Below are 14420 nucleotides of genomic sequence, written 5' to 3'. Positions count from 1 at the left end.
ACTGCTATTATTAGTGTGAGCTTCTTCCCAGACTAAGTTTAGGGCCAGTACCCAGCAGGACTGCAAAGCTCTCCATTGCAAGAATACCTGGTCAATGGACAAATCCCCAACTGTTAGATGACTGGTGCAGATAGGGAGGTTACCCTGGGGTAAAAGTAGTTACACAGATTTACATAAAACACATTGGATTTCTTGGATTGATACGTCATGTATGGCTGAATTCACACTTGTCTTGTAAATCACTTATGTTGAGGGATTTATGCAAAATAGCAAAGTATGCGCAGATCTCAAGTTAGGATTCACCGTAGACCTAATGTAGTGTGTCTCGTTCTGTCTCGCTCTGTCTGTCTTGCGCTCGCTCTGTGTCTCTCGCTCTGTGTCTCTCGCTCTGTGTCTCTCGCTCTGTGTCTCTCTCACTCTCTCTCTCGCTGTCTCTCTCGCTGTCTCTCTCGCTGTCTCTCTCGCTGTCTCTCTCGCTGTCTCTCTCTCTGTCGCTGTCTCTCTCTCTCGCTGTCTTTCTCGCTCTCTCGCTGTCTCGCTGTCTCTCTCTCGCTGTCTGTCTCTCTCTCTCGCTGTCTCTCTCGCTGTCTCTCTCGCTGTCTCTCTCGCTCTCTCTCGCGCTGTCTCTCTCTCTGTCGCTGTCTCTCTCTCTGTCGCTGTCTCTCTCTCTGTCGCTGTCTCTCTCTCTGTCGCTGTCTGTCTCTCTCTCTCTCTCTCGCTGTCTGTCTGTCTCTCTCTCTCTCGCTGTCTGTCTCTCTCTCTCGCTGTCTGTCTCTCTCTCTCGCTGTCTCTCTCTCTCGCTGTCTGTCTCTCTCTCTCGCTGTCTGTCTCTCTCTCTCTCTCTCTCTCGCTCTCTCTCTCTCTCTCGCTGTCTCTCTCTCGCTCTGTCTCGCTGTCTGTCTCTCTCTCTCTCTCGCTGTCTGTCTCTCTCGCTGTCTCTCTCTCTCGCTGTCTCTGTGTCTCTCTCTCGTTCTCTGTGTCTCTCTCTCTCGCGGTCTCTCGCTCTCTGTGTGTCTCGCTCTCTGTGTCTCGCTCTCTCTGTCGCTCTCTCTGTCGCTCTCTCGCTGTCTGTCTCTCTCTCTCTCGCTGTCTGTCTCTCTCTCTCTCGCTGTCTCTCTCTCTCGCTGTCTCTGTGTCTCTCTCTCGTTCTCTGTGTCTCTCTCTCTCGCGGTCTCTCGCTCTCTCTCGCTCTCTGTGTCTCTCGCTCTCTGTGTCTCTCGCTCTCTGTCGCTCTCTGTCGCTCTCTGTCGCTCTCTCTGTCGCGCTCTCTGTCGCGCTCTCTGTCGCTCTCTCGCTGTCTGTCTCTCGCTCTCGCGCTCTGTCGCTCGCTCTCTCTCTCTCGCTGTCTGTGTCTCTCGCTCTCTCTCTTTCCCTCTCAGGTACTTTTTACAGCTGTTAGATGGTCTTGAATATTTGCACAGCCAGGGAATCGTTCACAAAGACATTAAACCAGGGAATCTGCTGCTGACCACTGACGGCGCGCTCAAGATCTCTGACCTGGGTGTGGCAGAGGTGAGAGGTCAAATACCTATTGTTAGGGACATACAGGTAACTGCCAAAATAAAGTAAACACTTTAGTAAATGAAGATTCTGGCAGCTCTGTTATGGTGTGGTTTTCCTGGCATGGTTTAGGTCCACTCGACCCCTTAGAGGGCAAGGTAAACACCAATAAAGACACAGCCATTCTGAGTGATTACCTTCAACCTATGGTGACTCATTTCTATCCTAATGAGTGGTTTCTTCCAGGATGACAATGCCCCCACAGGGCACAAGTGGTCACTGAATGGTTTGATGAGCATGTAAACCATATGCCATGGCCATCTCCGTCACTAGATCTCAACCCAACTGAACAGTTATAGGAGATTCTAGAGCGGCACCTGAGATGGCGTTTCCACCACCATCAACAAAACAACAAATTATGGAATTTCTTGTGGCATAATGGTGTTGCATCCCTCCAATATAGTTCGACACTTGACGAATCTATGCCAAGGCACATTGAAGCTGTTCTGCATCGTGGTGACCCAACGCACTATTGACACTATTTATATAGGTGTTTCCTTCATTTTGGCAGTTGCCTGTCCATGTTCTTAACTATAGTTTGCAGATAGCATTCTTCCCTCTCTCTGATTGATCATGCTGATTGTGAGCTTTTTTTTCTCCCTACCTCGCTCACGCTCTAATATTATTATATATTTATTATTATATCTTTTTTTTCTTCCCTCTCTCTGCCAGGCTCTGCACCCGTTTGCAAAGGACGACACGTGTCGTACAAGTCAGGGCTCTCCAGCGTTTCAACCCCCCGAGATCGCCAACGGCCTGGACACGTTTTCAGGGTTCAAAGTGGACATCTGGTCTGCAGGTGTCACACTGTGCGTAATGGCTATTGCACTGTCCACGCCCTTCTGACCATGACCCCCAGCCCCTCTCTGACCCCCTCCCCCAGCCCCTCTCTGACCCCCTCCCCCAGCCACTAACACTTTGGGTTGATCTGAAAGAATGACAAATGATAACAGCCTAGTGTCATTAGCGCTTTGATTACAATTCTGTTCATCTTCATTTCAACATCATCCTTTGTGTTGCAGGGAGTCTTAGAATGGTTTTTGCTGTTATAATTATGAGAATTAGTTATACATAGTTCGTGGTCCATGTAAGATAACAATCCTCAGATATGAAGTCTCAAATGAACTCATTGTGTGTAATGTCTTGCCTGTTTCACTTTTCCCTGCCATAGATACAACATTACAACGAGTCTATATCCATTTGAAGGGGACAACATCTATAAGCTATTTGAGAACATTGGGAAGGGAGACTACAGTGTTCCTGAGGAGTGTGGCCCCTCCCTGTCAGACCTACTGCAAGGTGAGGTTGACCATGATGATGAAGATTGCACTGACTTCATTTAGCTCATCACTTTACACAGCACTGGATTACTCCGGTCATGGAGAGCTTTCTTCCAGGTCAACTCTAACGCACCCGATGCAGCTACTCATGGTCTAAATGGAAGATTATTTTAATGTTAGTGCTGGGCTGGAACAAAAGACTGTACACGGCTATTTATCCATGACAGGACTTGGCCACCCTTGTGTGTTAGTCAGGGGAATAACTGGAATATACTGAGAAATGCCATGTGGCATTGTCTGAGCTTGTCCAGTAGATGGCATCATGACGTTGACTCGGTCTCCTCAGAATCGGAGGCCTGTAACCTATGCAGAATCGCTTTAGTGGAAGCATAGGATGTTCTCAGGGCAGGCCTGGTTATAGCTAGAAATTACAACCCTTTTCTTAACCTAATTCTCCTAACCTGCCACGTTAATTATCCTAACCTGCTGCGAAGAGTTACTTCTGCCCTGAGAACAGTGTGTGTTCAGAATAATGCGATACTCCATAACCTACACTATTGAAATATTTCTGCACACTTTCCCATTGATATAGGAACAGCAGTGGACTATTAAAATGGCCTCTGCAAAGGACGGATATGTATTCACCAAACCTCTGCAGTCACTAAACTAGCTCCACTGCGTGCAGCCCTGCACTTAAAGTTGTGACTATGCGTGGGCATACAGTACAACCACAGACAATGAGATTTGGCCTTGGGGACTTCAGTGATAAAAGGGAGATATTTTCTTCAAAAAATAGGAATATAAGGACACCTTGTGGTGCAGTCTAGATGCCTCGAAATGAAAAACTAGAAATGGTACACTGGAAACCGAGAAATCATATATTTAGTTTTTTTATTGGTGTTCAGTAAGGTCTATTTCATCCCTTTCATCATAGCTTTCCAATAAGACCCACACACATCTTGTGAACGAGACTAGATTCAGAACGGAATCGTTTTAATCGTCAAACTTCTTTGTAGTCGAAGCAATGCTTGATCTACAATGAAAGGTTATCAATAGTTGTAGAAAACTAGTTTATATTGCTTTAGGCAGCTCTGTCATTGACTGAGCCGTTATCTAACGGTCCACTTCCTCTTGACGTGTGTGAGCATGCTTGTATGTTAGGTGTGTGTGTGACGTGTAGGCTCGTGTGTGTGTGTGTGTGTGGTGACGCAGCCCAGGTCTGAGAGCCGGCCTGCAATTACAGTCTCTAAAATAAGCTTGTTGCCTGGCACAAAAGGTGTCCTTCAGCACGCCCATGAATACCATCAGCACGCATTACGTACTTCAAATGTAGAAAGCATTAACATAGTCTTGCCCTAAGCGCTGCATCACTGTGGCACTGATGAAGATAAATTAATTTTTGAAGACTGCTTTAGTGTAGGCTAGGGTTGAATATTTTCCCGGTATTTTAGAAATGTTCCATCCCGAGAATAAATGACTTTTCTCCCAGGTAACCTGTTATTTCCAGCCAAAACCGGAAGTGTCATTCAAAAGCATTATAAAGCATATAAATATGTCTGGATTTGATTAGAGCTTTGATCAGCATGAAAATTCAAACCTGATGCTACCTGAGCCTGATGAGCCATATATTTAAATACATTTTATGAGTCCTACGTTAACGACATTTAATGAGACCAAGCCCAAATGATTGTGCCGTTATCAAATGCATATATGTTATAGGCTACTGCACATTACTCACAACAGGGAATAACATAAAAGCCCATAGATATAGATAGCTCTATGCTCTCTTTGGTAAATAAATGAAACTAGCTCCAGTAGGCTAATCTTTACTGTATTGTATTATACTGTATTAAATGGACTGGAATTATGCACATTGTTCAAACCATGATGAAGCCTGGAGAGAACATGTGATTCTGGTGCAGCACATGTGTCCGACAAAGTTACAAGTATAGGCTAGCGAATTTGATTTACATTTTGAAATATATGGCCTATTTGTATAATTAGTAGGCTGACACATATATTTCCCCTAATGTTATTAGCCTACCTGTTCTTTCTCTTTCTATTGTTGCTTCATTCCTTCCTCACTTTCAACAGTTAAATAAAATATGTTTTGTCGTCCTTATCTTAATCATTCTAATGACATCCTTGAATAATATAGAACTAGAATTAGATGCAGAAGGCTTTCGCTTCTCTTCACGAAGATAGATTGAATGGTTATGGGTCTGAATAAATAACTGCTATAGCCTACACCCATCACGCGTCCGCTCTTCTTTCAAACTACCCGTGAGTTCTATTGGCTGCTGTATTTAACGTTCAGCAAAAAAGAGCTTGCGTCCCTCTTCGAATAGTCTTATTGGTATAAGAAATGTCCAGCAAGCTATTCTAGTCTAGCTTTTCTTGCATGGGAATCCAAGAGCTAAGGAGCGTTTTTTGAGGACAGGCCATAGGAGAACAGGTGCTTGCATATTGCGCAAGAGACGGAGGCTATAAGTTAGAAGCTTATTATGCATAACCCATCATTAATTAGCTAAATATAAGGCTAATACTCCATTAAATGTATTACCTGAAAGAGGTAGGCTAGGATCTCTCACTCTCTGTGTGGGTGTACAGTCGTGGTCAAAAGTTTTGAGAATGACACATACTAATTTTCACAAAGTCTGCTGTGTTCTTGGGGACCTTTTAATGCAGCAGAAATGTTTTGGTACCCTTCTCCAGATCTGTGCCTCGACACAATCCTGTCACGGCGCTCTACGGACAATTCCTTCGGCTTCATGGCTTGGTTTTTGCTGTGACATGCACTGTGAATGGTGGGACCTTTATATAGACAGGTGTGTGCCTTTCCAAATCATGTCCAATTAATTGAATTTACCACAGGTAGACTCCAATCAAGTTGTAGAAACATCTCAAGGATGATCAATGGAAACAGGATGCACCTGAGCTAAATTGCGAGTCTCATAGCGAAGGGTCTGAATACTTATGTAAATAAGGTGTGTGTGTATATATATATATATATTTTATTTATTTTAAATGTGCAAAAATGTCTAAACCTGTTCGCTTTGTTCTCATGGGTTGTTGTGTGTAGATTGAGTATTTTTATTTATTTAATCAATTTTAAAATAAGGCTGTAACGTAACAATATGGAAAAAGTGAAGGGGTCTCAATACTTTCCGAATGCACTGCAGTTTATCAATCTAGAACAGGATAATCTATTTTGGATGCAATTTGAATGGAGTTGATGGAGAGAGAGAGAGAGAGACTGTGAGTGAGTGCTATCGCATTCACTGATTTTAAAGCAACGATGTTCGAGTGATGGGCTGTTGTAAAACTCAGCAGCTGCAAAAACAATTTGGGGGGAATCTTAACAATTAAAAAAAACAAGGTTACCCCCGAAATCCAGATGGAGATCGTTAAATTAGACACACTTTCAGTCGTTATATTAATGGCTATGCTGCAGCAAATGTAGGCCTACCTGTCACAAGAAAGTAAGTGACTATGATGAGATGGGTCTACATGCGTTGTGAACTGCGCTCCACACTGAGATGGTCTGTCCCCACCCTGAGCGTTGATTCATCATGTAGAGGCTGTAGAGAAGCCAGATTTAGACATTGCATATAATTTAACAGTTCCATTTCACGCCATGCTGTTCATATAAATAATTTATTATAATTTACTGGTTTCTCGCAGTTATTTATCCCGGGAAAAGGGAGTAGTTTTGGGCGGTAAATCTCGGTAACCAGGTTCCCACCATTCAGCCCTAGTGTAGGCTAATCAATGTGTTGCCGTTATCTAGATTATCACATGGATTGTTTCTTTGTTGCAGCATTGTGCACATTTTTGTGGCATTTTATGATGCTCTAGTCTCTAGTGATATTTTGTCATAGTATTTGGGCGGCAGGTAGCTTAGTGGGTAAGAGCGTTGTGCCAGTAACCGAAAGGTCGCTGGTTCTAATCCCCGAGCCGACTAGGTGAAAAATCTGTCGATGTGCCCTTAAGCAAGGCACTTAACCCTAATTGCTGATGTAAGTCGCTCTGGATAAGAGCGTCTGCTAAATGACTAAAATGTAAATGTAAATTTGTATTGTTGGTAGTTTGTGGTATACAGTGAAATGTGTTCTCTTCCTCTGTAGAATGATTTTATTTCCCCCTTTTATCTTATTTTCTTCTCCGCTCCTCTGTTCTTACATTCTGCTTGTTTGTCTTGACCAGGAATGCTTGAATATGATCCCGTCAAGAGGTTTTCCATACAGTACATCAGGCAACACAAGTAAGTGACTGAAGTAATCCATGTTGAAAATAGACCTTACAAGTCTTTACGTCGATTCCTTTCATCTTCTGATTCGATTTAACTGAAATGGACGTCACCCTTACCATGCCACAGTCCATACAGAAGGCTGTGCTCTCTTTGCCCTCAGCGATGCTGTGAAGTCTGTCACTGTTAATATCAGACTGTTCTAGTGTTCCACACTGAGAATTAGAATGAATGTGTTGGGATTCTCTGGTTCCACTGCTCCTCCGGCATCAGGGACAGACCGACTGAGACGTGAGGCGGCAGAGGGAGGAACACTTTATGTTCATAATAATGACTAGAAGGGAGTGAATGTAATGATATCTAACACATGGAAACCATGTTTATGATGCGTTTGATAAAATTCCATCTATTTCGTTCCAGCTATTACCATGTGCCCTACTATGAACCCTAAGGTGCTACCAGCTGCCTTCAATCTCAGACAATGAGATTTTGCCTTGAGGAGACTTCAGATTATATATGTGTGTGTGTTTTTTTTCTTCAGAAAATAGGAATTTTAGCACACCTTGTGGTGCAGTCTAGCTGCTTCGAAATGAAATGGTACACTGGAAACGGAAAAATCATATTTAGTTTTTTATTGGTATGCATTTAATGTATTTCAACCCTGTGACGTGTGCATATGGTAGACTTATCCTTTGTGACATGAAAAGCCTTCATTTCCATACCGCAACATGTCCCATCATAGGCTTAATCTTATTATTAGTTCCACATGCTGTCCATTTCTGAGGCTCTGTGATACTGATGTGGTGCTCCGATGACGTCAGTGGATTAGAGTGAGTAGAGATGGGGTGGAGGGGGAGGAAGAATAGAGAGAGGGGGAGAATAGAGAGAGGGGGAGAGGAAGAATAGAGAGAGGAAGAGTAGAGGGAGAGGAATAATAGAGAGGGAGGAGGAAGAGTAGAGAGGGAGAGGAGAGAAGCTGCTCAGAGCATGCTGAAATCCATTTTCTCCCTTTGTGTGTTAGAGGAGAAGGATACTGCACTTGTAGAGGACTCTCTCTGGGTTTTAACCCTCTTGACTAAAAGAGCTCCAAGGACTGTGATGAGACTCCGTTTCCATGGTTACTAATGACAGAGGCATCCTCTTGCTACAAAGGAGTTCTTGACCCTCCTGCAATTTGTGGAGAGAATGAGAGCGAGAGAAAAGAGGGCGTGAGCGAAAGGGAAAGAAAGGAACTTGAGGGAGAGAGAGGAAGGAAAAGGGAACCTTAATCACCCCGTCAGCAGCCCTCCTACTGAAAGACCCTCCACAGCTGTCTCTGATGGTGCCTCATTTAAACTCTTCATAGCAGCACGGTGTCGTGAAGAAAAAAAAGCAGGGAAGCAGAAATTTACCACCCCATTCGTCACGCACTGAAATACACACTCCGTTTCCATATCTGGTTGGGTTGCATTAAAATGTAGCTAAGTGTCGGCTTATGAAAACTGACTTCAGTCATGATACAAAGCACTATGTGGGTCCGCCTATTGGCTCGGAATAAGGCTATCCAACTGGCTAAGTCAGATTTTGTGCCAAGACTAGTTTAGTAACTACTAATACAATATCCCCTACCTGCCCTTCTCCTCCCCCCCCTCAGCTGGGTACGTAAAAAACACCCGCCAACGGAGCCCCCGGTGCCCATCCCAGCCAGCGCGGAGAGCCGGGACGTGTGGCGCAGCATGACGGTGGTGCCCTACCTGGAGGACCTGCACGGCTACACTGAGGAGGAGGACCAGGAGTTCTATGACCAGGAGGATGACATCATCTACACTCAGGACTTCACCGTGCCAGGTAGTCACGGAGAGAAATACTGTATAAACACACACACACAGGACTTCACGATGGGGGGGGAGACATACCCCACATACACACATTAAAATATGAGTGAAGAACGAAAGAGAGAAACACACACACACACACAGGGCTTCAGTGTGCCAGGTACAGTTGAAGTCAGAAGTTTACATACACTTAGGTTGGAGTCATTAAAACTCGTTTTTCAACCACTCCACACATTTCTTGTTAACACCCTATAGTTTTGGCAAGTCGGTTAGGACATCTACTTTGTGCATGACACAAGTAATTTTTCCAACAATTGTTTACAAACAGATTATTTCACTTATAATTCACTGTATCACAATTCCAGTGGGTCAGAAGTTTACATACACTAAGCCTTTAAACAGCTTGGTAAATTCCAGAAAATGATGTCATGGCTTTAGAAGCTTCTGATAGGCTAATTGACATAATTTGAGTCAATTGGAGGTGTACCTGTGGATGTATTTCAAGGCCTACCTTCAAACTTAGTGTCTCTTTGCTTGACATCATGGGAAAATCAAAATAAATCAGCCAAGACCTCAGAACCTCTACAAGTCTGGTTCATCCTTGGGAGCAATTTACCACGTTCATCTGTACAAACAATAGTACGCAAGTATAAACACCATGGGACCACGCAGCCGTCATACCGCTCAGGAAGGAGACGCGTTCTGTCTCCTAGAGATGAACGTACTTTGGTGCGAAAAGTGCAAATCAATCCCAGAACAACAGCAAAGGACCTTGTGAAGATGCTGGAGGAAACGGGTACAAAATATCTATATCCACAGTAAAACGAGTCCTATATCGACATAACCTGAAAGGCCGCTCAGCAAGGAAGAAGCCACTGCTCCAAAACCGCCATAAAAAAGCCAGACTATGGTTTGCAACTGCACATGGGGAGAAAGATCGTACTTTTTGGAGAAATGTCCTCTGGTCTGAGGATACAAAAATAGAACTGTTTGGCCATAATGACCATCGTTATGTTTGGAGGAAAAAGGGGGGGACTTGCAAGCCGAAGAACACCATCCCAACCGTGAAGCACGGGGGTGTCAGCATCATGCTGTGGGGGTGCTTTGCTGCAGGAGGGACTGGTGCACTTCACAAAATAGATGGCATCATGAGGATGGAAAAGTATGTGGATATATTCAGGAAGTTAAAGCTTGGTCGCGAATGGTCCTTCCAAATGGACAATGACCCCAAGCATACTTCCAAAGTTGTGGCAAAATGGCTTAAGGACAACAAAGTCAAGGTATTGGAGTGGCCATCACAAAGCCCTGACCTCAATCCTATAGAAAATTTGTGGGCAGAACTGAAAAAGCGTGTGCGAGCAAGGAGGCCTACAAACCTGACTCAGTTACACCAGCTCTGGTGGGCCAAAATTCACCCAACTTATTGTGGGAAGCTTGTGGAAGGCTACCCGAAACATTTGACCAAAGTTAAACAATTTAAAGACAATGCTACCGAATACTAATTGAGTGTATGTAAACTACTGACCCACTGGGAATGTAAAGCTGAAATAACTAATTCTCTCTACTATTATTCTGACATTTCATATTCTTAAAATAAAGTGGTGATCCTAACTGACCTAAGACAGGGAATTTTTACTAGGATTAAATGTCAGGAATCGTGAAAAACTGAGTTTAAATGTATTTGGCTAAGGTGTATGTAAACTTCCGACTTCAACTGTAGGTGTATGTTCTAGGTCTACTGAATGCAGTCTGGTGGAGAGCACTAGAAAGACTGGGAGAGCTCTGAGTCAGAGAGTTCAGATGGAGGGAGGATAGATTACAGTCAGAGGGAAAGATCAGAAGTGTTTAGTGTGTTCCATTAAAAGGCTTGGGGAAAGAGTGTTGCAGTCTTCACAGGATTCAGTTGTCCTTCTAATACTGTATTCCACTTTTAGGTGATGTGACCAGTCTAGACTGTTAAGTGTTTTTTATAATTATATAGCTCCAGGAAAACAGATCAAATGGAAATGTAACATTTTCTCTCAGTTGTTGCACTGTATACATTTTTGTCGACAGTTGTTCCACTTCAAAATCAATAAATACTCATTTTGCTGAGTCAGTTGGTTATAATGGCTTACGAGGACCTAAACATTTGACATTTTAGTCATTTAGCAGACGCTCTTATCCAGGGCGACTTAGTAGTGAGTGCATACATTTTCACACTGGTCCCCCGTGGGAATCGAACCCACAACCCTGGCGTTGCAAGCGCCATGCTCTACCAACTGAGATACACGGGACTCTCATCCATGCAGAATTCTGAACTCGTTAGCTAGACTTCTCTTCTTTCATAAATGTGTTGCTTGGCAACAAGGGGACTGATAACATAACGGCAGTAGTCCTTGTCGCTTTTGAAGCATGATGACCTACAAAAAAAACATTTTCAATGGCGCCGCAGAGAGCTTGAATGGCAGTGGGTGAATGCATCTAATAATAGCTTAGTGTGGGAGTATGAATGGTGATTCCAGCCACCACTCTCCCACACACACACACTCAGCAGTCAACAATAACTCATAACATTAGCTCAGAGCTTCAATCTCTGTCTCTCTGCTAAACACCCCTTAAATAAGGTGACATTTCAAACTGATTAGTTGGCACACAGCTTTGGCCTTTTTAATAATGTCACTTAATTTAGCATCTGTAAATATATTGGAGAAAAATAACTTGGTGTACTACTGTGCAGACACAACTCCAGTACCACTCTGATTGGTTGTCTCTTCTTACCATCTGCTCTCACTGGCCCAATCGCCTTTGATCTTTTGACCTGACTGGTCAGAAAGATCAATAGATGATATCTGATGAAGCAGTCAGTCACTCAATGGATTTTCTTGTGGGGTTTTCTTTTGACAATGTTTTTGTTCTTTTCTCTGAGTCCCCAGTCTTTATCTGCTTTGATATTTTAGTGTTTTATTCTAAAGGTCTCGTCTCTCTCAAAACATGTTTTTATAAATGAACTTTCTACATGATGAAAGCAGTAGATTATCTGAAGGTGGGGGTGTGATTGTTGCTGCAGATGTTCATAATATAGTGTTTGTCTCTCCGTCTCTGTATTTGTGTGTGACTGTGTTCTGTGTTGACCGGCCTATATTCCCTCTCTCTTTCTGTCTTCCAGGGCAGGTACCAGTGGAGGACTTGGATGAGGCCGAGGTGGATCTGAGCCGGGCCCAGGCCAAGCCTGTGTGTGTAAACGGGAGCAAGGCCAAGCCAGAGCGCAGTTCTTCCTCCTCATTCAATCCCTCCCGCAAAGGAGTCTCCACAGCCAGCAAGATACGCAAGTTCTCCACCTGCAAACAGCAATGACCCCACCTCAACAACCCACCTGGTGAGAAGGGTGTGTGTAAGTTTGTGTGTCGCAAGGTTATTGTAATGAATGAAAAAAAATCATGAAAAAACTACTGGAACTATTATATTTAAGTTCAATGTAAGTTTCTTTCCCCCCTGAACTTCTGGGAAACTTGGAATGGGGTTTTCAAGCTTTTTCTTTTCTTCTGAATCTGGCGGGTAAATGCTGCCAGGTGATAGCGATGTTTCAAATAGGCCTAGCTTGTGCGTCACTCACTAGCTATCACGTGCTAACGGGGAAGTAATCAGCTATCCTAGCCAAAGGGTGAGTGTGGAGTGTGAACAACGGCGACAGCAAACCCTACACCACCAGTGGTCTGTCGACCATATTTCTATCACCAGTCTAGGCGCTGATCCTTTTAAATTCAAGTCACATTAAGATTGACTTTATAATTTAAAATAGGTCTGTCAAAGTTACCACGTTAACACATGACATGTTTATCAGCTTTTTTTCTTCACTGCATGGAACCTTTTTAAGCGCATGTTTCCACACGGACACTTTTAAGTGCAGAACACAACACGGAACAAAGCTTCAGCACAGATGGAACAATGAGACAGATATTTCACCGTATGTATAAATGTCAAGCATCCAGTTTGCGTTTCCACTCACTACCAAATATGGTGATGAAAGGAAGCCCAGTGGCTGGCAGTGGGAGAAGATTGCGCGAGATGAATTTTGGCCGACATTCTGCAAAATTTGTCATCGATGAAACATTTTATCTCAATACAGATTTCTGTTTCCAAAACTAGAATCTGTTACGAACAGAGTGGTCTAAGTTTTGTAGACTTTACCCTTTACCAAAGTAAAAATGGCATTCTTTAGGAGTGCAAGGGAGAATTGAGTTATTGCACACGTGCACTAAAGAGTAGGCGTTCCCTAACATAAATATGCAAATACATGCTAGAACGCACCAATAGGATCTCGGTAGCGCTTGCTTGTTCTGCCCACTATGATTCATTTTCTCCCATTGGAAACGACAGGCTGTGATCTACACTATATATACAAAAGTATGTGGACACCCCTTCAAATTACTGGATTCGTCTGTCCTCGGTTGCAACACTCACTACCGAGTTCCAAACTGCCTCTGAAAGATACGTCAGCAAGAACTGTTTGTCGGGAGCTTCATGAAATGGGTTTCCATGGCCGAGCAGTCGCACATAAGCCTAAGATCACCATCCGCAATGCCAAGCGTCGGCTGGAGTGGTGTAAAGCTGTGCTTCCAACTTTGTGGCAACAGTTTGGGGAAGGCCCTTTACTGTTTCAGCATGATAATGCCCCCGTGCACAAAGCGAGGTCCATACAGAAATGGTTTGTTGAGATCGGTGTGGAAGAACTTGACTGGACTGCACAGAGCCCTGACCTCAACCCCATCAAACACCTTTGGGATGAATTGGAACGCCGATTGCGAGCCAGGCCTAATTGGCCAACATCAGTGCGCGACCTCACGAATGCTCTTGTGGCTGAGTGGAAGCAAGTTCCCACAGCAATGTTCCAACATCTAGTGGAAAGTCTTCCCAGAATCTTCCCATATTAATGCCTATGATTTTGGAAGGAGATGTTTTGGCGAGCAGGTGTCCACATATTTTTGGTCATGTAGTGTATCTTGGGCTAGTAATACAAATCTTTGGTTTCAGTCAATGCTTGCCCCTTTACAGCGCTGAAGACCGTGTGCCTCTAGCCCAAATCATGTCAAAGTTATGCCCAATATTACCGGGGCGACGTTTCTTTCTGCCGCGGATTCGTGCGCATGTCACGGGCCGTTTTAAACTACTCACAAGACGTTATTTTTCGGTTTGATAAAAGTACATTGTTTAGCTAGCCACCTGAAAACATGACCACTGACTAGGCTTTGCACAAATTTGGATGGCACAGGAAGAACTGAAAGGGAAATGGGCTACTCAGAGATCCTTTAAAGGTAGGCTGCATATGCAAGAGTGGGGTGTGTATGATTGTGTGTGAGAGCGGGAGTAAGTGGGCGAGTTCGTTTTGCATGGCCCGGTGCCCCGGGTGGGTGGAGATTTCTCTTAAGGACCAATTGAATGGCCTAAAATGTGCAAACTCCGCCCACCCAGTGCACCATTCCATGCAAAATGAACTCGCCCAGTTAGAGGGTGTGGGTGGGAGAGTGTGTAGGCCTG

General features: G+C 43.9%; 1 protein-coding gene across 6 annotated transcripts in view; it reads left to right on the top strand.

Moving 5' to 3' along the window:
* LOC311099146 (serine/threonine-protein kinase STK11-like) overlaps positions 1-14420 on the top strand; it is a 29176-nt gene that overhangs the window by 12507 nt on the left and 2249 nt on the right. For 2 of the 6 annotated variants that reach the window (XM_084139809.1, XM_084139810.1), the window contains exons 5-10: positions 1380-1512; positions 2233-2369; positions 2732-2859; positions 7047-7104; positions 8723-8916; positions 12052-12261. In XM_084139809.1, coding sequence (XP_083995935.1) covers positions 1380-1512; positions 2233-2369; positions 2732-2859; positions 7047-7104; positions 8723-8916; positions 12052-12239 — 838 coding nt within the window. In that variant the 3' untranslated portion in view covers positions 12240-12261. Of the gene's footprint in view, positions 1-1379; positions 1513-2232; positions 2370-2731; positions 2860-7046; positions 7105-8722; positions 8917-12051; positions 12277-14420 lie in introns of all 6 variants that reach the window. The other 4 variants (XM_084139814.1, XM_084139812.1, XM_084139813.1 and 1 more) reach the window with 4 other exon arrangements.

Source organism: Coregonus lavaretus, assembly GCF_964263955.1.
Source record: "Coregonus lavaretus genome assembly, chromosome: 23".
In the NCBI taxonomy this organism is placed as follows: domain Eukaryota; kingdom Metazoa; phylum Chordata; class Actinopteri; order Salmoniformes; family Salmonidae; genus Coregonus; species Coregonus lavaretus.
This window is presented reverse-complemented; position numbering and strand designations above follow the sequence as displayed.